This window comes from Dermochelys coriacea, chromosome 1 (assembly GCF_009764565.3).
Source record: "Dermochelys coriacea isolate rDerCor1 chromosome 1, rDerCor1.pri.v4, whole genome shotgun sequence".
In the NCBI taxonomy this organism is placed as follows: domain Eukaryota; kingdom Metazoa; phylum Chordata; order Testudines; family Dermochelyidae; genus Dermochelys; species Dermochelys coriacea.
The window spans coordinates 34842138-34867867 of record NC_050068.2 but is presented as its reverse complement, the minus strand read 5'-3'; the positions used below and the strand labels follow the sequence as shown (position 1 = coordinate 34867867).

Genomic DNA, 25730 nt, shown 5'->3' with positions numbered 1-25730 from the left:
ACAGAGACTGGTCATGGTTTGGTGTTTTTGATTCCTCAAACTGCCTCCAAAAAAGATGTGCCTTGCAGCGTACACTGAAGGTCAAAAGATGGGCTACTCTGGATTAGGGGAGGGCGAAGGAAAGAGGTAGCCCTGAACTAGAGAACACCCTGCCAGCAGTCCCTTTTCTTTTAGAGCAAAGCCCAGCCTGCAGCTGCCTCCAGGACTTCAGCTGATTTAAACTATGGCAGCATGTCATGGTGAGACAAGCAGTATCTCAGGTATGAAGGACCTAAGCCAGTTATGTGGACACTGCACCTGGGACTCAGAGTCGCAGCCCAGGGCCACAGTCTTGTGCTACCTGGGCTTGTAAGCCTTGCACTAGCATGCTAAAAAATAGCTGTGTACAGGTAGCCTTCAGGTTCAGTCTGGGTCTCTCAAGCCCAGGGACGGGGGGGGGGGGGGGGGCTGCTACTGCAAGTCTATAGACCAGGATTGGGAGGCTTGCTCCTAAATGCAGCGTCAGTATGGACATGCCCGTCGAGCTTTATAAAGTAACACGGACACTTTGAACTCCTCGCCGAAAGCCAGCGTAGGGCCTGGAGTGCTGGCTACGTGGGCTGGCAGCGGGACACTCTGGCTGCCCTGCCGCAGGTTCAGTTGGTGGAAAAGCCAGGGTTTTGCCGTATCTTCCAGCAGACGGGGGCAGGGACGCGGTGTCGTACACAGGCGAAGAGCGCCGCGCACGGCTCTTAATAACCATCAGAAGCACCAGGCTCAAAACCCGGCGCTGCGTTAAATAAACGACCCGCGCTCCCTCCTGCCCGCCTGACTCCCTCGCCACAGGCGGCTCCCCCCGCGCTATCGCCATAACGCGCGGCAGCCTCCTCTACCATGGCAGCCTTGGCATCCCGGGCAAAGACGAACTGGCGGACGCGGTCCTTCTCCTCGGGCTGCACCAGGCGGGCGGCCAGCAGCCACTCATCCCGGCGCGGGGCCCAGGCGGCGCAGGGGAAGGCCCAGCGCACGCTGCCCATAAGGAACCGCTGGGCGGAGGCCACCGGCCCCGAGCCACCGGCTGAGGGGAGCGAGCCCCAGCTCTCGTGAGCCCGCCGGCCTCCAGGCTGCTCCGCGGGCGGGTCCGGGAGCGCGCCTGGCCACGAGGGGGGGGAATGTCGCGGTCTCCTCGAAAACCCCGGGGCAAAAATCCCCTTAGCCCTGCCGGGGGTGGGGAGGGGAACCCAGCCTCCCACTCTGGGGCCGGTGTGAGCCCGCCGCATGAAGGGGGGGGGACCCAGGAGCCCTGCGGGGGCGAGGCGACAGGGTCAGTGGCGGGACGTCTCAGCCCCGCCCTCACCCGGCACGTGGACGTCAACGGTTCCTGCCTACAGACAGCGAAGCGCGCTCCCGTGCGACTCGGGGGCGTGCGCAGTGCGCGTTCCTAGTACTGGGGAAAAATTCAACAGGGCGCGCGCCCTTCCCGCTCCGAAGCGCCCGGCGCGCACAGCTCCCTTTCTCAGCTGGTTTCCAGAACGCATCATCCACCGGCGAGCGTGTAAGTGACGGGACGACGAACCAATCACCAGCCTACCAGGGATGGCAGCTGCTACGTGATGGGGCGACCGAGGAGGAAAGACGGGAGGGCGGGCTTACATCCGAGGACAACGCGAGAAGCCACTCCGAGCACAGGGATGGAGGGACTGACAGCTGGTTGAGCCAATCAGCGTGCAGCGGCTGCATAAGCGGGTCGCCAAGACAGGCCGCATTGCTGCTGCTCTTGGCTGCAGGTGGGTGTCTACGCGTTAGTGAGAAGCTGGCGCGACGATGGGGCAGTGGGTCTCTGAAAGGTCTCCAGCTGCGGGTGGGTGCTGGAGGTGACCCCTTCCAGCGGGTTGGCTCCTGTGGTGAGCCCCGGTCAGCACCCCTCTGCCCGTGGTGTCAGAATTTACCTCCCCTTAGAATGAGCGCCGTGTAGTTACTGAGCATGCGCGAGCTCTGCGCACATGCGCAGTGGCAACTGCTGAAGTCAGCCCGGCTTTGCTGTCAGAATCGCCTCGCTGAGCTAATGGCCGCGGAAGCGGGGATGGGGGAAAGACACTCCTAGGAGTAAAAGAAAAGGACTACTCGTGGCACCTTAGAGACTAACAAATTTATTAGAGCATAAGCTTTCGTGAGCTACAGCTCACTTCATCGGATGCATTTGGTGGAAAAAGCAGAGGAGAGATTTATATACACACACACAGAGAACATGAAACAATGGGTTTATCATACACACTGTAAGGAGAGTGATCACTTAAGATAAGCCATCACCAGCAGCGGGGGGGGAGGAGGAAAACCTTTCATGGTGACAAGCAAGGTAGGCTAATTCCACCAGTTAACAAGAATATCTGAGGAACAGTGGGGGGTGGGGGGGAGAAATACCATGGGGAAATAGTTTTACTTTGTGTTATGACTCATCCATTCCCAGTCTCTATTCAAGCCTAAATTAATCGTATCCACTTTGCAAATTAATTCCAATTCAGCAGTGTCTGGTTGGAGTCTGTTTTTGAAGCTTTTTTGTTGAAGTATAGCCACTCTAAGATCTGTGATCGAGTGACCAGAGAGATTGAAGTGTTCTCCAACTGGTTTTTGAATGTTATAATTTTTGATGTCTGATTTGTGTCCATTCATTCTTTTATGTAGAGACTGTCCAGTTTGGGCAATGTACATGGCAAAGGGGCATTGCTGGCACATGATGGCATATATCACATTGGTAGATGCGCAGGTGAACGAGCCTCTGATAGTGTGGCTGATGTGATTAGGCCCCATGATGGTGTCCCCTGCATGCATCTGACAGAGATGACAAGGGCTTTCTTGCAAGGATAGGTTCCTGGGTTGGTGGTTCTGTTGTGTGGTGTGTGGTTGCTGGTGAGTATTTGCTTCAGATTGGGGGGCTGTCTGTAAGCAAGGACTGACCTGTCTCCCAAGATCTGTGAGAGTGATGGCTCGTCCTTCAGGATAGGTTGTAGATCCTTGATGATGCGTTGGAGAGGTTTTAGTTGGGGGCTGAAGGTGATGGCTAGTGGCGTTCTGTTATTTTCTTTGTTGGGCCTGTCCTGTAGTAGGTGACTTCTGGGTACTCTTCTGGCTCTGTCAGTCTGTTTCTTCACTTCAGGAGGTGGGTATTGTAGTTGTAGGAATGCATGATAGAGATCTTTCATCCAGATCATACCACACGATCCATTGTCTACAGCCAAGCTCTACAATATAACCGCATTTGCTCCAACCCCTCAGACAGAGACAAACACCTACAAGATCCCCCCTGCTGCTGGTGATGGCTTATCTTAAGTGATCACTCTCCTTACAGTGTGTATGATAAACCCATTGTTTCATGTTCTCTGTGTGTGTATATAAATCTCCCCTCTGTTTTTTCCACCAAATGCATCCGATGAAGTGAGCTGTAGCTCACGAAAGCTTATGCTCTAATAAATTTGTTAGTCTCTAAGGTGCCACAAGTACTCCCTTTCTTTTTGCGAATACAGACTAACACGGCTGCTACTCTGACTCCTAGGACTGGGGCTCTGCAGCGCCCCCTATGCAGGCTGTCTGCTTTGTAGTCACAACTAATCAGTTGCTCCGGAGGGCGTTCTGTGCCAAATAATATGCAATTCTGCCTATTTTATTTGTCAAATAGATGTGGCAGCTCCAGCATGGCATTGGGGAGCATAGGCCACTGTCTGCAGAGATGGGAGATTCCTGTGCAGCTCCCCCGGGGACCTGGGCTCTGCAGTGTGACTGCACCCAAGCACAACGCCAGGGGCACCACGTGGGGACAGGCAGGATCTTAGGTGTGGGTTGAGAGGGTTCTGTATGGGGCAATCTGGGTGTGGGTGGCTTGGGGGGAATCCGGATGCACAGTGGCTTGTTGTGGGGTTCTGGGTGCAATCAAAATGGGAGTCTCCAGAGGGTCCAGGTGAAGGTGGGTGGGGCTCAATGGGGGGTCTGGCTGTGGGGGGATAGAGCTCAGCAGGAGGGTCTGGGTGTGGTAGGCTCAATGGGGGGTCCAGGTGCTGGGGGAGTGTGGTGGGGTGGGAAACCAGGTGCAGCTGTTTGGGGCATGATGGGGTGGGATCTGGGTGCGGATAGCTCAGCGGGGTGGTCCAGGTGCAGGGGGAGTAGAACTCGGCAAGCGGGGGTTCTGAGTGTGGGGGGCGAGGCTCAGTGGGAGGATCTGGGTACGAGGGGGTCTGGATACATGGGGATTGGGCCGATGGGGGAGCAGCTCCCTCTACAGTGTTACCTTCCCCTGCAACTGAGGAGCAATGGGTGCAGGAAGCATGGGGGAGGGGGGGCAGTTTGCAGAGCTTCCCGCAGCCAGGGGAGAAATCTGGGGGTGGGTGTGACCCAGCCCTGGATGCCATGCAGGGGAAGAGAAAGTCCCATCCTCCCCAGCCGGGACTAGGAGCTGAGCCCAGCGCAGGGGAGGAAGCACCAGCCAGGTCTTTCCCAGTCCTGCCCCCTACCCCACAGTGATTTACCTCTCTGCCGACTGCCCTGGGCACCATACTGCTGGGGAGGGTCGTATGAACGCTTTTGTGGTTTCCCTTTGCTTCCCTGTCAGAAAGTCATTTTTCTGCGGGGGAAGCAAAGAAATCTGCAGGGGACATAAATTCTGTGCATGCGCAGTGGTGCAGAATTCCTCCAGGAATACCCAGTGCCTAGGAAATCCCCCAATGCCTCCCACACTATCCTCAAGCACAAGTGCGTAGCCAGGTGTGCAAGCCCTGCCCTTCTCCATGGCTGCCCCGAGGGTTGGGCACCAAACGGACAGGGAAGGGGATGAGATACGGTGCTGTTGAAACATGGGACAGGGAGAGGCACAACCACAAGTGCTGGGGACATCGGTTTTTAGTCTGCTCACTCCACCCTCACACTCCACTTTTGTGCAAGTGTAGAGAGTCCCTCCCACTCACCCACACCATCTCACCCTGTAATGCTTCACTCCACTAGTTTTTCCTGATGTATAAGGATATGATTCTGTCACGGAAGTTACTGATTCTGGGACTTTCCGGGACTTCTTCTGTGGCGGGGCTGGAGCAGCTGACAGCCCCGGTGCTGCTGAAGCAGTGGCCACCAGAAGAACTGTCCGGCAGTCAGCCCTGACCGCCATACATCTTACCAGTGGGCAAACCAGGGCCACCGAACAGCTGACTGGGGGCCAGGAGGAGCAGCAGTGGGGCTGGAGCAGCTGCAAACCCCAGCAGTGCTCTGTTTGTCCCCCGCCCTGGGTATTTTAAGTAAAAGTCAGAGACGGATCATGGCCTTCTGTGAATTTTTGTTTGTTGCCTGTGACCTGTCCCTGACTTCTACTAAAAATATCCATGACAGAATCTTAACCTTACTGATGGATAATCCCAGAGCTGCTTCCTCCCCTGAGTGGCTGCTATTGCAGGACCCATCGTGCTGAGAGAGCAAAAAAGCAGCGTTCGTCAAGCCCAGTGCCAGCATTGTCCTTGTGGGAGGGAGGTACCTGTGAAAATGGATGATGAATGACTGCACCTTTTGTTACTTCCTCAAGATCATGTTTCTTTGTTTGTTTAAAATGAATGAATTTAATAGTTCTGATAGGGTCCAGATTGACAGCTCCAGAAACTGAAGTCCATTGGCAACAAACTGCTCCATTGGTGTGTGTCACCTCTGGCCTTCACAATCTACCTCTGGAGGTGAAAGTCTGTTTCATTTCTCGTGATCATTTTTTCCCCACTCAAGATCTCTAGCAGAGTGTCTTCACTGCACTTTTGTTCACTGCACTAAAACTTTTGTTGCTCAGAAGTGTGAAAAAACACCCCGCTGAACAACAAAAGTTTTAATGACAAAAAGTGTTTGTGTGCGTAGCGTTTCATTGGCGGGAGATGCTCTGCTGGTGACAAAGCTACCGCTCCTAGTTCAGTTTTATTTTGTTGTCAGGAGAGCTCTCTGGTGACAAAGAGCGGCTATACTGCTTGCTTTACAATGGCATGGCTGAAATGGTTCATCCGTGCCATTGTAAGGCACGCAGTGTAGACATAGCCTAAGACCTTGGCTACACTACACCGTTTTGTCAGCAAAAGGCAGCTTTTATTGACAAAACATTGGATGTACACACTACAATGCTCCTTCACCTGGCAAAACTCTCATGCTTTCCTGACAAAATAAAACCACCTGAGAGGCATAGAGCATTTTTCAGCAAAAGTTGGATTGACAAAGTGTCAGTGTAGACACTGCGCTTGGTTTTGTTGCTGTTAATAGCTTCCAAGAGGTATCCCACAATGCCCATCCTAACTGCTCTGGACTGCAGTTTGAAATCTGCTGCTATGCATCCAGATACACAGGCATTCGCCTCCTCCCCTTTAAAGGCCTGGGAATTTTTGAAATTCCACTTCCTGTTTGCTGGGTGTGGAGAGCTCATATTGCATCTTCCCAGTGGACCAGGGTGGCTCCATGCAGCAAACACTCTCCCTCTTGGAGCACAGCTGAGTTGTTTGATCTGCTGACACTGTGGGGAGAGGAGGCTGTGCAGCCCTAGCTCCACTCCATAGGAACTTAGATACTTACTGGCAGATTTCTCGTGATTTGTTGGATAAGGACTATGAACAGGACATGGTGCAGCGTTGTGTGAAGATAAAGGAACTGAGGTAGGCATACCAGAAGGCAAGGGGCAAACTGTCATTCTGGTGCTGTGCTAAAGATCTGCCACTTCTGTAAGGAGCTGGACACCATCCGTGTTGGCGACTCCCACCTCCACTGCCAAGAGCCCCGTGGATACTTCGGCAGGATTCGGGGTGGTGGATAGTGGACCTAACCCCAAGGAAAAGTCATGGATGAGGAGGTCAAGTTGGAGGACAATGTAGAGCACATGGCAGGGTCGTCCGGTGGCATGGCGAGTCAGGACCTCTTTTCCACTCCGGAGGGGTCTAGACAGCCACAACAGTTCATCTCTGGCACACATGATGCAGAAGAGGAGAGCCCTGGTAAGTAATCTTTTTGAGTTGATGCTGCTCAGTTATGTGAGGTGGAGCTGTGCTTTGCTCTGTATGTTGTAGCAGTGGGTGAAGGAATACAAATGTGGAAGACTAGCTGTGTTTGAGCGTGCTCCACATTCTCTTCTGAGGCTAAGAAGTGTAGTGGAACAATGTGTTAATGCACTGTTAAAAGCAAGATTTCACTGGAATCCTCCAGAGAGATCTCTAGGAAAATTTCCTGGTGGTATTCGCCAATCTTCTTCCAAAGGTTCGTTGGCAGAGCTGCTTTGTTCCTTCCTGCATTGTAGGAAGCTTTCTCTTGCCACTTGGCAATCACTTATACACAGACCAAAGCGGCATGCAGGTGAGCAGCATAGGCACTGTGTCTGAAGCCGCATGCATGCAGTAGATGCACCCTTGCATCCTTGCTCACCCTCAGGAGTTAGATATCTGCTTCAATGACCCTCCCGTCTGTGGAAAATGGTGGTAGAATTTACAATATTGTCCCTAATCGCCTGCATTGATCCACTTAATAAAACACCTAGACCATTTGCCCTATCTTGAACGCCCAACCCCCACCAAGGCTGAACTTGCTATGTTTCGGGTGTTTGCTGAGATGTGTGCTTACCAAGGGACAGTGAGAAAGTGATTGATATGTAACAAGAAATGTATTTTACTATAATGATTGAATACCCTGCATGAACCAACAATCATGCTTCTGTGTATTGTTTCTTGTATTTCTGCAGATGTGGCCTTCAGGGGAACCCCCTACACACCGGTGGAGCACCTCTGCCAGATAAAGCAGCGACCAAGGCAAAGCAAAGAGGACATGTTCCAAGAGGCACTCCAATCTTTAGAGAGCAAAAAAAGAGAACGCAGGAAATGGAGAGAGACCCTCAAGGAGAAATTTAAAATAAAAAGGCAGGATAGAAAGGAGAGTGAGGATCACATTCTAAAGGATCAGGAGCAGATGATAAAAGTAATGGAGGTGCAAATAGAGATGTTGAAGTCCCTAATTATTCTCCAGGCTGAAGAGATGCGTGCTTGTCCTCCCTGCAGCTGATATGGAACCACTTTCCATGCCCTCTCCAAACTCCTCCTACACATTCCTTGCAATCACCCGGCCTGCCGCAGTACCCCTTTCACTCCATCTTTTTGACAGCTTCCAAAATGATAGCCGGCTACACTGCCCTTCACGATTATCTCCCTTTACACCAAGCCTTGTGTGTGTGTTGTTAATTGTTATTTAAAAAAACAATTTCTGAAAGATAACCAGTCTTTGTCTCCCTCACACAGTGGTTGTGGCTGTAATTAATATACAGTGGCAATTTGATCATTTGCTGACTACAAATCATGGTTAGGAATCATCAAAATTTTCATGCAAGGTGGCAAGTTAACAAAGCCTGGCAGAGTGCGGTATAGAAAGGCACTTATAGAATCATAGAATCATAGAATCATAGAATATCAGGGTTGGAAGGGACCCCAGAAGGTCATCTAGTCCAACCCCCTGCTCAAAGCAGGACCAAGTCCCAGTTAAATCATCCCAGCTAGGGCTTTGTCAAGCCTGACCTTAAAAACCTCTAAGGAAGGAGATTCTACCACCTCCCTAGGTAACGCATTCCAGTGTTTCACCACCCTCTTAGTGAAAAAGTTTTTCCTAATATCCAATCTAAACCTCCCCCATTGCAACTTGAGACCATTACTCCTCGTTCTGTCATCTGCTACCATTGAGAACAGTCTAGAGCCATCCTCTTTGAAACCCCCTTTCAGGTAGTTGAAAGCAGCTATCAAATCCCCCCTCATTCTTCTCTTCTCCAGACTAAACAATCCCAGCTCCCTCAGCCTCTCCTCATAAGTCATGTGCTCTAGACCCCTAATCATTTTCGTTGCCCTTCGTTGTACTCTTTCCAATTTATCCACATCCTTCCTGTAGTGTGGGGCCCAAAACTGGACACAGTACTCCAGATGAGGCCTCACCAGTGTCGAATAGAGGGGAACGATCACGTCCCTCGATCTGCTCGCTATGCCCCTACTTATACAACCCAAAATGCCATTGGCCTTCTTGGCAACAAGGGCACACTGCTGACTCATATCCAGCTTCTCGTCCACTGTCACCCCTAGGTCCTTTTCCGCAGAACTGCTGCCGAGCCATTCGGTCCCTAGTCTGTAGCGGTGCATTGGATTCTTCCATCCTAAGTGCAGGACCCTGCATTTATCCTTATTGAACCTCATTAGATTTCTTTTGGCCCAATCCTCCAATTTGTCTAGGTCCTTCTGTATCCTATCCCTCCCCTCCAGCGTATCTACCACTCCTCCCAGTTTAGTATCATCCGCAAATTTGCTGAGAGTGCAATCCACACCATCCTCCAGATCATTTATGAAGATATTGAACAAAACGGGCCCCAGGACCGACCCCTGGGGCACTCCACTTGACACCGGCTGCCAACTAGACATGGAGCCATTGATCACTACCCGTTGAGCCCGACAATCTAGCCAGCTTTCTACCCACCTTATAGTGCATTCATCCAGCCCATACTTCCTTAACTTGCTGACAAGAATGCTGTGGGAGACCGTGTCAAAAGCTTTGCTAAAGTCAAGAAACAATACATCCACTGCTTTCCCTTCATCCACAGAACCAGTAATCTCATCATAAAAGGCGATTAGATTAGTCAGGCATGACCTTCCCTTGGTGAATCCATGCTGACTGTTCCTGATCACTTTCCTCTCCTCTAAGTGCTTCAGGATTGATTCTTTGAGGACCTGCTCCATGATTTTTCCAGGGACTGAGGTGAGGCTGACCGGCCTGTAGTTCCCAGGATCCTCCTTCTTCCCTTTTTTAAAGATGGGCACTACATTAGCCTTTTTCCAGTCATCCAGTCACTTTACTGATGCTCATTGTCAGAATGTTGCCTCAAAGCCTCACTGATTCGAATTGCTCCCCATTATGCCCCTCTAATAGCCCTGGTATCTGGCTGTTCAAATTCAGAAGCCAAGTGATCTGCCTCAGTTCTTCATCCTGGGGGAAACTTTTCACCCTTAGTCTCACAAATATTATGGAGCATGCAACAGGCTGCTATGACCATGGGAATGTTTTCCTCATTTAGGTCTAACCTGCCATAAATGCAGTGCCAGCGTACTTTTAATCTGCCAAAGTCTGCATCTGCTCATCCTATTGTTGAAGTGCTCCTTGCTGCTGTCCAGGTTTCCCATGCCATGAGAGTAAAGGGTGTGCTGGCTCTCTCAGGAGCACTATGGGATTTTCAACATCCCCCACTGGAATCTTCTGGTCTGTAAAGAAAGGCCCTGCTTGCTGCTTTCTGTACAGTCCAGTGTTCCTGAAATGTGTGCATCATACATCTTAGAATATCAGGATTGGAAGGGACCTCAGGAGGTCATCTAGTCCAACCCCCTACTCAAAGCAAGACCAATCCCCATTTTTTGCCCCAGATCCCTAAATGACCCCATCAAGCATTGAACTCACAACCCTGGGTTTAGCAGGCCAATGCACAAACCATTGAGCTATCTTCCTGGACCACCCTGCGTTAATGTCAGTGAAACGCCCACGGTGATCCACAAACGCCTGCAATACTATAGAGAAGTACCCCTTTCTATTGATGTACTCCGTCACAAGATGGTCCAGGCCCAAAATTGGAATATGCATGCCGTGTATTGCCCCTCTGCAGTTAGGGAATCCCGTTGCAGCAAAGCCATCCACTATTTCATGCATATTGCCAAGAGTCATGGTCCTTTGTAGCAGGATGCAATTAATGCCCCTGCACACTTGCATTAATGCTGCCCCAACAGTGGGCTTATCGACTCCAAACTGATTCACGATCAACCAGTAGCAGTCCGGAGTTGCCTGTTTCCACGCCATGATTGCCATGCACTTCCCCACTGAGAGGGCAGCTCTCATTTTGGTGTCCTTATGCCAAAGTTCTGAGGCGAGCTCCAAACACAGTTCCAGGAAGGTGTCTTTCCACATCCAAAAGTCCTGCAGCTACTGCTCATCATCCCAGACCTGTATAACTATGCAATCTCAGTAGTCAGTGCTTGTTTCCTAAGCCCCAAAGCAACAGTCCACTGTGTTCAGCTACTCCATGAATGCCAAAAGTAATGTGTTTCTTTCCATGACACACAGCAGGTTAGGCAACTCTAATTCCTGTTCAGATTGGGAGCTTGTGATGTACCGCGTGACCATCTGCAATGTGTTCATACACAGTGACCACAACAGTAGAGAGTAGTATGGGATCCATCCTTTCAGACAGAGGTGGCAGGTGAACAGTAAACTGGGGCCATTGAAAAATGTCACAAAAAGCAATCAGAATCTCATGGAATGCTGGGATAGAAAGAACTGCATCATGGGACATTGAGCCTGCACCCATGATGCACTGCGATCCATTCTGCTTTCCCACAACTCCTAGTTGCCGAAGGTGGCAAGTAGCACGGTGGGATAGCTATCCACAGTGCACTGCTCTCACTGTCAATGCTAGAGCATCAAGTGTGGACTCGCTCTGCTGACAGAAGGAGTGTAATGTGAACATGCACAAGTGATGTAATTTTAGCATTTTTTGATCATTGACATAAATTTTGTTGACAAAACTCTGTAATGTAGACAAGGTGTCAGTACTTTTCACAGACCTGAAGAAGAGCTCTGTGTAGCCTGTCAATCTCACGAACAGAAATTGGTTCAATAAAATAAACTATTTCACCCACCTTGTCTCTCTAATTATGGACTTACTTTTTTACAAAGAAAATCCACTGAAAAACTTATACTTTGTGTAAATTGCATTTTGCACATAAAATGAGCACAAAATACTATAAAAAGATAATGAATTTGTATACATCTTTTAATATATTTCCATATTTAAATCAAATGAAGTAGGGCAAGACTACAAAACCTATTAAAAACAGTAAGTTTTCCCCCTTGAGGAGATTAATTTTTTTTTCCAGAGCAGGAGTTCAAAAATAATGGTGTAATTCCACAAAGGAACTTCCTTGTGAAATTATATTTATACTCTTAATTCCTAGATCTTGGACTTATTGCATAACTCCTCCCCCTGGAATCCTAATACTTCTAAACTTGAGAAAGTTTAGCTGTACGAGCAAATCTTATCCCTCTCCGAATACTTCTAACTTGGGGGGATGCAGGGGTTGGTCCCACTGGATTAATATAATCATGTTAGGATATGCAATTAAAGATCATTGCTTGCAGAGAGGAAATCTTCCATCTCTGCAACACCCCCAGGAATCAATGCAATTTCAGTGCTTCATACTGGTACCATGCTATTTTCTTCAGGCAGTTCTAAATAACCAAAAGCTTTAAAGCGTGTCTATTTCCCTCTATGTAATACTAAAGCTAACATGTAATATTGATAAATGCCATTTTGTGAATTCAGATATCTCAGAATGTCACCAATATATGTTTTGTTACCTGAAAAAAGTGATTGACAGAATATTAATTGCCTGTAAAGTTCAGTTATTTATGAAGAGATGATGGGGACGTTTGCTGTTTTTTACGTATAAGTAACTGAACTCCCACCAAGGTAAAGCAATTTTTAATATTTGTCACAAAACAAGGAAACCAGTCTTCTAAAAAACTTACATTTTGAAAAAATGACTTAATATTTTTAGTTTAGAGAAATATCCTGTAAAATTGTAGTAATAGTCTGTTTTAGTGTGAGATTTTAAAGTGTTGGAGTCCCATAGAGTGATTTATGGGTTTCTATAAAACTACCTCTAGCAGCAGCAAAGGCAGTTATGCCTTAATAATACGATTAAATAACCTTTGTTGTACTTTGTAATGATACTTGATATTAAAATAGGAGGATCAAGAAGAGGAGAAAATTAAAATTCTCCCCATCCCACATAAAGTGTAGATATTTCTCTAAATTCCCAGCAGATTTCTGGTTTCTTTGGTGGCATCTCTTTTCCCCTAAGATATAGAAAACTGTAAGTTATCTGTGTGATGGATTGTGACCTTGGGGATGAAGTTTGGGACTCGTTGGAACCGCTGTGCCCCCTAACTGTTCAGCTGGGTTGGCCTTTTTCACATGGCTCTCTGCTGGTGACCCAGCCAGCTTCTCCAGGCCTTGTTATCACCCAACACGACAGAAGGTGGCGCCACATACCCAACTGTGTTATCTGAGTGCTTTACCTAAGCCACTCATGGACAAACTGGAGGCCCCTACCCAACTTCCCAGCTCTGAACCCCGACTGGAGTATAAACCCAGAATTATACCAACTTGCACTGCACAGGGATTTGTACGATGCAAGCTTAGTAATTAATTCGCTCTCCCCCCCCCCCCCGTGATGTGGGGAAGATGTGCAACAGCCTTTGTTTACCTAGTTGAGATTTTCCCAACCACTTCACTTAAAACACATTGGTTAAGATAAAATATAAAACAAGTTTATTAACTAAAGAAAGATAGATTTTAAGTGATTATAAGAGATAACATAAGAACAGCCAAACCAAAGGTCCATCTAAGTCCAGTATCCTGTCTTCCGACAGTAGCCAATACCAGGTGCCCCAGAGGGAATGAACAGAACAGGTAATCATCAAGTTATAACAAACAGATCAAAGCCTAGAAAATTAAACAAAAACGCAAACAAAGCCTAATATACTAGATAGATAGGGTTTGAATTAGCACTAACTCACCCTGACTGATGATACAAGCAGTCCAACGAGTCCCCATTCACGGGCTAGAAATGCCTTTAGCCTGGGACCAGCACTCTCCCCAGTTCAGGTATTTCCAGTGTTCTCTTGCATGGCAAGTGAGGTCAGGAGATGATGTCATGCCCCATCTTTTATAGTCTCTCCATATGGTGGGAACCCTTACCTCCAAGCTAAGTTCCCAGCCCAGTTTGTAGAAAAATACAGGTATGAAAATGGAATTCAGTGTCATGTGATCTGGCCACATGCTTTGCTGAGTCATAGCAGCTGTTATCCAGCTGTCTAAAGTGTTCCTAGGAAGGCTCACCAGGTGGGGGATAAGATTCTCCTATGGCCTATAGTTTTCCTTAATGGCCCATTACCTTGAATAGGCCCTTCACAATCAGCTGTCTAGACTGCAAGTATCTTGCCTAGTGGGTGTCACCCAGGTGTAACCACATTTAAAATAGATACATAGCCAATATTCATAACTCCTGATATGAAAATGATACATGCATACAAAGAGGATAATCATATTCAGCAAATCATAACTTTTCCAATGACACCTCACATGACACATTTTGTACAAGGTGCATCATAATTATGTTATAATTACATTATAATTATACCACTATGATGAATATAGGGTGCAGAGTGCCACAATCAGCATTTAAGAATACTTTTTTATTAAACTAATATCTGGTAGGAAGGGTTCCCCAGATTGGTGGAAAGCTCAGTGACAGAGGAAGTGTCTTTGTGAATAAATTTTGTTTCTCTTAGTGAAGATATCCACTTGTGTGGAGAAGACAGCTGCTGGGAACTCTCAAGCAGTAAAGTGATTATTTTTTCACCAGCTAGGAAAGAGAGAATACTTTCTAGGCTATATTATCTGGGGTAAAGGAAAAGATGGTTTCTTCATGGTTGTTTGTAGTATATTATAGGGTAAAGGCGGTCTAAGGGTATGCCTACACTACAATTAGACACCCATGGCTGTCCCATGCCAGCTGACTCAGGCTCACAGAGCCGAGGCTAAGGGGCTGTTTAATTGCAGTGTAGATGTTTGGGCTTAAACGGGAGCCTAGGCTCTAGGCTCTGTGAGATGGGAGACTCCCAGAGCTCAGACTACAGCCTGAGCCTGAAATGTCTACTCTACACCACAGTTAAACAGCCCCTTAGCCTCAGTCCCATGAATCTGAGTCAGCTGGCAGGGAAAGCTGCAGGTGTCTAATATTAATGTAGACCTACCCTAAAGAGCCCCACCTTTGAAAGCTGTATCTGTGAAAGACAACATTGAGTTAAAAAGAAAAGGAGTACTTGTGGCACCTTAGAGACTAACAAATTTATTTGAGCATAAGCTTTCGTGAGCTACAGCTCACTTCATCGGATGCATTCGGTGGAAAATACAGTGGGGAGATTTATATACACACACAAAGAGAACATGAAACAATGGGTTTTATCATACACACTGTAAGGAGAGTGATCACTTAAGATGAGCTATTACCAGCAGGAAGGAGGGTGGGAAAGGAGGAAAACCTTTTGTGGTGATAATCAAGGTGGGCCATTTCCAACAGTTAACAAGAACGTCTGAGGAACAGCGCGGGGGTGGGGTGGGGGGAGAAATAACATAGGGAAATAGTTTTACTTTATGTAATGACCCATCCACTCCCAGTCTCTATTCAAGCCTAAGTTAATTGTATCCAGTTTGCAAATTAATTCCAATTCAGCAGTCTCTCATTGGAGTCTGTTTTTGAAGTTTTTTTGTTGAAGGATAGCAACTCTCAGGTCTGTAATTGTGTGACCGGAGAGATTGACGTGTTCTCCGACTGGTTTTTGAATGTTATAATTCTTGACGTCTGATTTGTGTCCATTTATTCTTTTACGTAGAGACCGTCCAGTTTGACCAATGTACATGGCAGAGGGGCATTGCTGGCACACGATGGCGTATATCACATTGGTAGATGTGCAGATGAACGAGCCTCTGATAGTGTGGCTGATGTGATTAGGCCCTATGATGGTGTCCCCTGAATAGATATGTGGACAGAGTTGGCAACGGGCTTTGTTGCAAGGATAGGTTCCTAGGTTAGTGGTTCTGTTGTGTGGTTGCTGGGGAGTATTTGTTTCAGGTTGGGGGTCTGTAAGCAAGACCTGGCCTGTCTCCCAAGATCTGTGAGAGTGATGGGTCATCCTTCAGGATAGGTTGTAGATCCCTGATGATGCGTTGGAGAGATTTTAGTTGGGGGCTGAAGGTGATGGCAAGTGGCATTCTGTTATTTTCTTTGTTGGGCCTGTCTTGTAGTAGGTGACTTCTGGGTACTCATCTGGCTCTGTCAATCTGTTTCTTCACTTCAGCTGGTGGGTATTGTAGTTGTAAGAATGCTTGATAGAGATCTTGTAGGTGTTTGTCTCTGTCTGAGGGGTTGGAGCAAATGCGGTTATATCATAGAGCTTGGCTGTAGACAATGGATCGTGTGGTGTGATCTGGATGAAAGCTAGAGGCATGTAGGTAGGAATAGCGGTCAGTAGGTTTCCGATATAGGGTGGTGTTTATGTCACCATCGCTTATTAGCACCGTAGTGTCCAGGAAGTGGATCTCTTGTGTGGACTGGTCCAGGCTGAGGTTGATGGTGGGATGGAAATTGTTGAAATCCTGGTGGAATTCCTCAAGGGCTTCTTTTCCATGGGTCCAGATGATGAAGATGTCATCAGTGTAGTGCAAGTAGAGTAGGGGCATTAGGGGATGAGAGCTGAGGAAGCGTTGTTCTAAGTCAGCCATAAAAATGTTGGCATACTGTGGGGCCATGCGGGTACCCATCGCAGTGCCGCTGATTTGAAGATATACATTGTCCCCAAATGTGAAATAGTTATGGGTGAGGACAAAGTCACAAAGTTCAGCAACCAGGTTAGCCGTGACATTATCGGGGATACTGTTCCTGATGGCTTATAGTCCATCTTTGTGCGGAATGTTGGTGTAGAGGGCTTCTACATCCATAGTGGCTAGGATGGTGTTTTTAGGAAGATCACCAATGGATTGTAGTTTCCTCAGAAAATCAGTGGTGTCTCGAAGATAGCTGGGAGTGCTGGTAGCGTAGGGCCTGAGGAGGGAGTCTACATAGCCAGACAATCCTGCTGTCAGAGTGCCAATGCCTGAGATGATAGGGCGTCCAGGATTTCCAGATTTATGGATCTTGGGTAGCAGATAGAATACCCCAGGTTGGGGTTCCAAGGGTGTATCTGTGCGGATTTGTTCTTGTGCTTTTTCAGGGAGTTTCTTGAGCAAATGTTGTAGTTTCTTTTGGTAAACCTCAGTGGGATGAGACTGGGAGTGGATGGGTCATTACATAAAGTAAAACTATTTCCCTGTGTTATTTCTCCACCCACCCCACCCCCCACTGTTCCTCAGACATTCTTGTTAACTGCTGGAAATGGCCCACCTTGATTATCACCACAAAAGGTTTTCCTCCTCCCCCCCCCCTTCCTGCTGGTAATAGCTCATCTTAAGTGATCACTCTCCTTACGGTGTGTATGATAAAACCCATTGTTTCATGTTCTCTGTGTATAAATCTATAAATCGCTCCACTGTATTTTCCACTGAATGCATCCGATGAAGTGAGCTGTAGCTCACGAAAGCTTATGCTCAAATAAATTTGTTTAGTCTCTAAGGTGCCACAAGTACTCCTTTTCTTTTTTGCAAATACAGACTAATATGGCTGCTACTCTGAAACATTGAGTTACAGATTGTTTGTTTGTATTATGGAAGTGCCTAGGATGGCTCAATTAAGATCAAGGCCCCGTTGTATTAGGCACTGTACAAACAAATAAACATTTTCTATCCCAAAAAATTCATTCTAAATTTCTGTTCATTTCCACTGTTGTAGTAAACCTTGTGGAAGGATCACATTGCTCTTAGCAGGAGGCTTGATGGAGGAATTGTAACTTTAATGTATTTCTATTGTGATCTATCTGGAGATGGTTGTCTTAGGTGCCTTTCAACCTTTTTCTGACTCCTGTATAAGTCTGTGTCTGTCTTTCATCAAGTGTTGTTAATGTAAAATCTAAAAGTCTGTCCCTATCCAGGATATGAAGTTGATATTCAAATTAATATTTTGGCCTGCACACAGAAAAAACATGAAAAAACTGATTTAAGTAGAACTGTGTTCCTTGTATTTATAAAATCAGGAGAACATCTGAGTGATTGTCTGCAAAGTGATGTGATGAAATATAGAAAATAAAATTTCTTTCACAAAGAGCTCCAAAACCACTGACTCTTGTAGCTGTTGTGATTCCGCTTAGAAAAGAGCAATTGAGTGTCAGCAAAAAAAAGGGTACTTCTAAGGCAGCGGTGGGCAACCTGTGGCCCACTGCTTCATGCAGCTCCCTTTGTCTGGGAACGGTGAACCATGGTCACTGGGAGCTGAGGGGGACTGTGCCTGCAGATGGTTAACGTCAGCAAAATGTCTCACGGCCTGCAATCAGATTACTTTGATGGGCCGCATTCGGCCCATGGGCCTCAGGTTGCCCACCGCTGTTATAAGGGCTGAAATGGTGGCTTAATCATTGCTTGTAAAACCGTATTTCAGTCCCATTTTTTTCCTCTGATCTTTGATCAGTGGACACGGATTGGGTGCAGTTAAACATTTTCTTTTACCTTTTTTAGTAGAAAAGATACTACTAGTTTGAGTGTATGTTCCCTTTCCTTGCTGCTGGTTCCAGTGGTATTCTCCATTATATTTTACCTATTGGTGAAAGAAAACAGTAGCTGAGAGTCTGCCTTAAAGTATGTGTGGGTGTAATAGGAGGCTAATTCCTTTATGCAGAGGGAGAAAGGATCCTAATGTGAATGCCTGAACGCTGAAAGAACTTTCATAAAGTTCTTTGTCAAAAGGAATGCTACACTTGCTTTTAAGGAACATAGCCAGGCAACCTCAGAGATGTATTTTATATCAGGCTAAACAGGTCCTCCAAATTTGCTTGCATGGTTTTCTATATTTGAGTGGGAAGTCTATCATTTCACAGGAATGGCTGCATCCCTAAAGATTTAGTCTTTCAGATGGCAGGCTGTCAATCTCAGCCTTTAACAATCTGAGTATCCAGAGCCATAGCATACAAAAAGTGCCTCTATGGCTTGTGGACATTGGGGTCTCTGAGTTATCAGAATAAATAGTGGTCTTGTTCTTCTATATTTTCCTAGTAACCCAGGCTTAGAATGGAAAGGAATGCATACATGAGGTTGTCTAACCATGGGAAGGAGAAGATGCCTTCTTCCAAGTGCAAGGGTGACAATGCGGGGAGCAAGATCAGTGGATCTCTTCTGTTTCAGGAGCCACAGAGATCTATTTGTGGTTGGAGCCACCTGACTGAATGTAGATAAAAATATAGATTAGTCCAACTCCTCCTCTTCTTTGGCAGATATCTTCTGTTGAGAAGACTGCTGGGTAGCTTAGCTTGGATATATGACCTTGATGGATAGCCCTTGCACCCAAAATATTCAGAATTGTTGTGGGTTCCGGGTTTAGTCTGGAATATTTTATTCCACTGTGGCAATTCAGAAGGGCTATTATCTGTTGTCATTTTCAGTCAACATTGTGGAGATCTCCTGCAGAATCTTGAAGGAAAAAATCTATAGCATTAAGCTTTTATCAGGAGGTCTGATTCTCATTTAGGCCTGGGGTACACCTAGCCCCCACTGTAGATGCAGCTAGATTGATGAAAGAATTCTTCTGCCTCTTGGAAAGATGGATTACCTACATCCATGGAAAAAGCCCTTCCATTGATGTGGGAAGTATCTATACTATAGCAGCACAGCAGTTGTGCCACTGTAGTGTAGACATACCCTTACACTAAGGCCACCTTGCACTTCTCTGGCAGCATAAAGAGGCCTTAAAGTAGGTATAAATATAATTTAACCATTTACACTGCCAGAGTGGGGTATAATGGTCTTATTGCATGAGAATCAAGCCAAGGGTATATTAAGGGCACTGGGCTTGAATGTTAGGGCTTTCATCAGTTTTTTTATTTTTAAGAAAGGAAAAAAAAGTGATCCAGGTAACTACAGGCCAGTTAGTTTGACATCTGTAGTATGCAAGGTCCTGGAAAAAATTTTGAAGGAGAAATTAGTTAAGGACATTGAAGTCAATGGTAAATGGGACAAAATACAACATGGTTTTACAAAAGGTAGATCGTGCCAAACCAACCGAATCTCCTTTTTTGAAAAAGTAACAGATTTTTTAGATAAAGGAAATGCAGTGGATCTAATTTACCTAGATTTCAGTAAGGCATTTGATACCGTGCCACATGGGGAATTATTAGTTAAATTGGAGAAGATGGGGATCAATATGAACATCAAAAGGTGGATAAGGAATTGGTTAAAGGGGAGACTGCAACGGGTCCTACTGAAAGGCGAACTGTCAGGTTGGAGGGAGGTTACCAGTGGAGTTCCTCAGGGATCAGTTTTGGGACCAATCTTATTTAATCTTTTTATTACTGACCTTGGCACAAAAAGTGGGAGTGTGCTAATAAAGTTTGCAGATGATACAAAGCTGGGAGGTATTGCCAATTCGGAGAAGGATCGGGATATTATGCAGGAGGATCTGGATTACCTTGTAAACTGGAGTAATAGTAATAGGATGAAATTTAATAGTGAGAAGTGTAAGGTTATGCATTTAGGGATTAATAACAAGAATTTTAGCTATAAGTTGGGGACGCATCAATTAGAAGTAACGGAAGAGGAGAAGGACCTTGGAGTATTGGTTGATCATAGGATGACTATGAGCTGCCAATGTGATATGGCTGTGAAAAAAGCTAATGCGGTTTTGGGATGCATCAGGAGAGGCATTTCCAGTAGGGATAAGGAAGTTTTAGTACCGTTATACAAGGCACTGGTGAGACCTCACCTAGAATACTGTGTGCAGTTCTGGTCTCCCATGTTTAAAAAGGATGAATTCAAACTGGAGCAGGTACAGAGAAGGGCTACTAGGATGATCCGAGGAATGGAAAACTTGTCTTATGAAAGGAGACTTAAGGAGCTTGGCTTGTTTAGCCTAACTAAAAGAAGGTTGAGGGGAGATATGATTGCTCTCTATAAATATATCAGAGGGATAAATACAGGAGAGGGAGAGGAATTATTTAAGCTCAGCACCAATGTGGACACAAGAACAAATGGGTATAAACTGGCCACCAGGAAGTTTAGACTTGAAATCAGACGAAGGTTTTTAACCATCAGAGGAGTGAAGTTTTGGAATAGCCTTCCAAGGGAAGCAGTGGGGGCAAAAGATCTATCTGGCTTTAAGATTCTACTCGATAAGTTTATGGAGGAGATGGTATGATGGGATAATGGGATTTTGGTAAGTAATTGATCTTTAAATATTCAGGGTAAATAGGCCAAATCCCCTGAGATGGGATATTAGATGGATGGGATCTGAGTTACTATAGAAAATTCTTTCCTGGGTATCTGGCTGGTGAATCTTGCCCATATGCTCAGGGTTTAGCTGATTGCCATATTTGGGGTCGGGAAGGAATTTTCCTCCAGGGCAGATTGGAGAGGCCCTGGAGGTTTTTCGCCTTCCTCTGTAGCATGGGGCATGGTTGACTTGAGGGAGGCTTCTCTGCTCCTTGAAGTCTTTGAACCATGATTTAAGGACTTCAATAGCTCAGACATGGGTGAGGTTTTTCATAGGAGTGGGTGGGTGAGATTCTGTGGCCTGCGCTGTGCAGGAGGTCGGACTAGATGATCAGAATGGTCCCTTCTGACCTTAGTATCTATGAATCTATGAATCAGTAAGAACTTGTCTACACAGAGGTTGCACTGATTTAAGTTAAATTAATTTAACCAATGCAAACCACTATATGTATGGTACTTATGTTGCTTTAAAACTGCTGATAGCTGTTTAGCTTGCAATTCTAAATTTTACAGGTGCAAGCTAAACCAATATGAACCCGATTTAAATAGACTAAGCAAGTCGACACACAAAGTTTCACCAGTTTAACTAAATTGGTTTAAAAACGTCTGTGATTAAACCAGTACAACTTGGTGTGTAGATCAGGCCTTAGTCATTCAAGTCATTGTGTATCTGTATTCCTTCATCTTTTAGGCTATGTCTATGTTTAAAATGCTACAGTGGCATCGTTGCAGCTGCACTGTCATAGAGCATCAGTTTAGACACTCACTACAGTGACAGGAAGGAGTCTCCCATTGCTGTAGTTAACCTAATTAATTGCTGTAGTTAACCTAGTTAATTCTTCTGTCAGCCTAACGCTGTCTACATCGGGGTTTAGGTCAGCATAGCTACGTCTCTCATGGATGTGAATTTCACATCCCTGAGATACACAGTTATGCTGATGTAAGCTTCTAGTGTAGCCCCAGACCTTACTTTGGAGATCAGAATGACAATCAGTTTGGCAAAGACTCTGGATGACAGCAATAGGCTAGTTCATAAAATTAATGTTTCCTCTGTGCTGTGAACTTCAGGAATTATTTCTTGATTGGGATATGCAGGAGATTCTCCAAAACCTGTAGAGTAGAGAGGTGAAGAGGGAGCTTTTTCATTCTGAATTGTGTCCTTCAAGTCAAAAGTTTGTTTCAGTATAGAGCTAGGCCTGTTTGTGGTTTTTTTAATGGCAATAAAAATCTGGAATACTCTTCCTAGTATATTTCTGCACTGCAGGCATAACACTGAGTATAGCTATTACCTTATGACATACAAATTTTTGAATAGCCATGAAGATTGCTTGAATTTTCTCAGGGCTGAGTGGAAAGAACAATGTCAAAAACCAAGATGATTTTAACAGGGTCTGGTTAGCACAGGGTTGGCAACCTTTCAGAAGTGGTGTGCCGAATCTTCATTTATTCACTCTAATTTAAGGTTTTGCGTGCCAGTAATACATGTTAACGTTTTTAGAAGGTCTCTTTCTGTAAGTCTTTAATAAATAACTAAACTGTTGTTGTATATAAAGTAAGTAAGGTTTTTAAAATGTTTAAGAAGCTTCATTTAAAATTATACTAAAATGCAGAGCCCCCTGGACCGGTGGCCAGGACCCGGGCAGTGTGAGTGCCACTGAAAATCAGCTCATGTGCCACCTTTGGCACGCGTGCCATAGGTTGCCTACCCCTGGGTTAGCACATGAGGGCAGGGTGGAAAATAAGTTTTCTTCCACTCCCTGCCTCTGCATGTGCAGGAGGGGACTATGTAGCTTAGGTACAGCTGCTCACTGCCCCACCTGCATGTTAAGCCCAGCAAATGCAGGGTTGTAAGGGGCTCTTTTTGCCACCTTATTCCACTCTGTGAGTGCACAGATAGTTATGATCTGGCCCATATGATGTCATTTTCATTTGCCATAGAAATGAGAAAATTCCATAATTCCAAAATTTTATAAACTAATACAAAGGAATAGCATGTAGGAGCTATTGCCTCATTCATTTAATGAACTAATATAACTCTATGGAGTAAAATTATTAGATTCAATGTAAACCCAGTGAAAAGGTTCATTAATGGACAAATCTTAGCAGTGATGCACTTTATTTACATACTAAATCTTTCATTCAGAATTTTTTTGTCGCATTAAGTTATTTTTGAAATAACATTATAAAATCAGTACTTATTTTTCCATTTCAGTTTTAGGAATATATTGAAGAAACCATGGACAATCAACAGGATTTCATTAGCATCTCAACTTGCAGTGGAATTTCTGTTCCTGAAAAGAAAATCAACTCCTTAGTAGTTGAAGATCATGGTCAGCAAATTCTAAATGTACTGCAAAGTTTCAGAGAAAATAATATCTTTTTTGACTTTAAAATACTTGTGAAAGATGAAATAATCCCCTGTCATCGTTGTGTATTAGCAGCATGCAGTGACTTTTTCAGGTAAGCCTACTTTTAATGTAATTTTGAAGAGAGTGGTTATTTTTAAATTCTTGGTGTGAGAATATAACCACAGAAATTAAGGTAAATCAAAGTGACATATCTATTCTCAGCATTTTGAGCAAAGTAATTATTCATATTAAACTCAGATCCAGTCATGTATATTACCAAAAAATGGAGTGACCCTTTGTCTGAGGTGCATACAGCAGTCTGCATTCTAAAATGTAAATGTAGAATCCTAATTAAATATTGTGCACTGGGAAGACTGTGCATGTCTTCTGTATCTGTATTTGAATGTCCACAACACAAAATATGGTTTGACTTAATATGGGGAGGGCCAAATCCTATACCTCATACATTCTTATTGTAGAATGCCCACAGGTAGATCATGAATATATTTATTATTATACATTTTTCCCTAACATTTTCTGCAGCGTGAGGCACGAGTCACTTGCTGGAGGAGTCTCTGCACCTTGAAGTCTTTAAACCACGATTTGAGGACTTCAGTAGCTCAGACATAAGTTAGGGGTTTGTTACAAGAGTTGGTGAGTGAGATTACGTGGCCTGCATTGTGCAGGAGGTCAGACTAGACGATCATAATGGTCTCTTCTGACCTTAACGTCTATGATTCTATTAATAAACTTCACAAGGGGTTTCTCAGATAAGTAGACAGTAGACTGATGATTAAGGGGTGACTTGATCACAGTTTATAAGTATGTACATGGGGAACAAAATGTTTATAATGGGCTCATCTATCTGGACAAAGCTATAACAAAATCCAATGGCTGGAAGTTGAAAGTAGACACTTTCAGACTGGAAATAAGGTTCAGTTTTTTTAACTGTTTGGGTAATTTGCCACTGGAACAACTTACCAAGGGTTGTGTTGAATTTTGTGTCACTGGCAAATTTTAAAATCAAGATTGGATATTTTACTAAAAGATATGCACTAGTTTAAATAGGAATTAATCCAGGAAGGTCCTGTGGCCTGTATTATTCAGGAGGTCATATGAGATGATCACAGTGTTCCCTTCTGGCCTTATGATCTATGAATGAATCTATAAAATGACATATGTATGACTGAAAAAACAAAAATCCCAGCAATTTTTCAAAAACTTCAACTAAACGCAAAATCCACCCTCAAATTTGTGGCTTTTCCTGTGGTAACTGGAGCCATAAATTAATTAATGAATAACTAACATTCATCTATGTACAGGATGTAGTCCTTTCAGGTATGATAGAGATGATCTTCATTGCCAAAAGACCCTGGCTAACCTGTGCTTCAGTAAAGCACAAACCTACAAATCTACACTGAAAGATTTCTAGGTTTACTGTTCACTGAGGCAGAAAATTTCAGTACTTCTGTTGTTATGAAAAGCAAAACTAGTACAAGTGACATTACATTTCCCAGGGATCAAAAGAGGAGTAACATTGCTGCCCAGCCTTGCCATGGCATAAACTCAAGCCCTGGGATACTTACTGCTTTTTGTCCCTCCTCCCAGTTTTTCCACTTGACCTCCTTTAACAGAAAAAAAATTCTCATTCTAGCTCCTACAAGAGTGAAGGGGAACTGGTTGGTCACACTATGTGTAGCAGGAGGCCTTTAGAAAGGCTGCCTCCATAACCCTACTTCCCGCCTCTTTCTGCAGCAGTTCTTAAGATAGCTACCCCTGCACTGCTTTACATTCAAGCTAGTGATGGGAATAAGTAAAGATGGTGAGAGAATGAGAAGCTGAAGGAGCTATGGTTCATTCTTCCCCTTCAGCAAAAATAAGGCTGATGTTCAAGATATTTTTCTTTCCCTCAGCTACCCTGAATTCTGCAGAAAGGAAGTAATGTTTCTCAAGAACTACTGTTGAAGAAGGGAGGAGTGATAAGAGAGGGGGTGTTTCTTTCTATTCACTTCACTAGCTGGATCCTCTTCACTCCTACAGCAGAGTTGCTTACAGGAACAGTGACTGCCTGAAACCATCCTAGCTCCTCTCAGTAATAGAAGCCTCTGGGCAGTTTTACACTTAAAATGCTGCAACACTTCAGTGAAGATGCTACTGTGCCAATGGGAGAGCTTCTCTCATCAGTGTAGTTAATCCATGTCCACGAGAGGCGGTGGCTATGGGAACAAGAGAAACTCTCCCATCCACAGACCGCTGTCTACATCAAGGGTTAGGTTGGTTTAACTGCATTGCTTAGGGGTGTGGATTTTTCACACCCCTGAGCAACATTGTTATACCGATGTAAGTTTGTATTGTAGACCTGGATAGAAAGGAGCAAC

At 45.2% G+C, this 25730-nt stretch overlaps 2 protein-coding genes across 6 annotated transcripts in view; one reads left to right on the top strand and one right to left on the bottom strand.

The window, feature by feature from the left end:
- AASDHPPT (aminoadipate-semialdehyde dehydrogenase-phosphopantetheinyl transferase) overlaps nucleotides 1-1342 on the bottom strand; it is a 61551-nt gene extending 60209 nt beyond the window's left edge. The window contains exon 1 of one of the 2 annotated variants that reach the window (XM_038398261.2): nucleotides 873-1342. In XM_038398261.2, the coding sequence (XP_038254189.1) occupies nucleotides 873-1259 (387 nt within the window). In that variant the 5' untranslated portion in view covers nucleotides 1260-1342. The remainder of the gene's footprint in view (nucleotides 1-872) is intronic. The other variant, XM_038398280.2, reaches the window with a different exon arrangement.
- Nucleotides 1343-1415: 73 nt separating this feature from the next.
- KBTBD3 (kelch repeat and BTB domain containing 3) overlaps nucleotides 1416-25730 on the top strand; it is a 36752-nt gene continuing 12437 nt past the window's right edge. Inside the window, exons 1-2 of one of the 4 annotated variants that reach the window (XM_043504203.1) lie at nucleotides 1416-1534; nucleotides 23217-23464. In XM_043504203.1, coding sequence (XP_043360138.1) covers nucleotides 23241-23464 — 224 coding nt within the window. In that variant the 5' untranslated portion in view covers nucleotides 1416-1534; nucleotides 23217-23240. The other 3 variants (XM_038398220.2, XM_043504204.1, XM_043504205.1) reach the window with 3 other exon arrangements.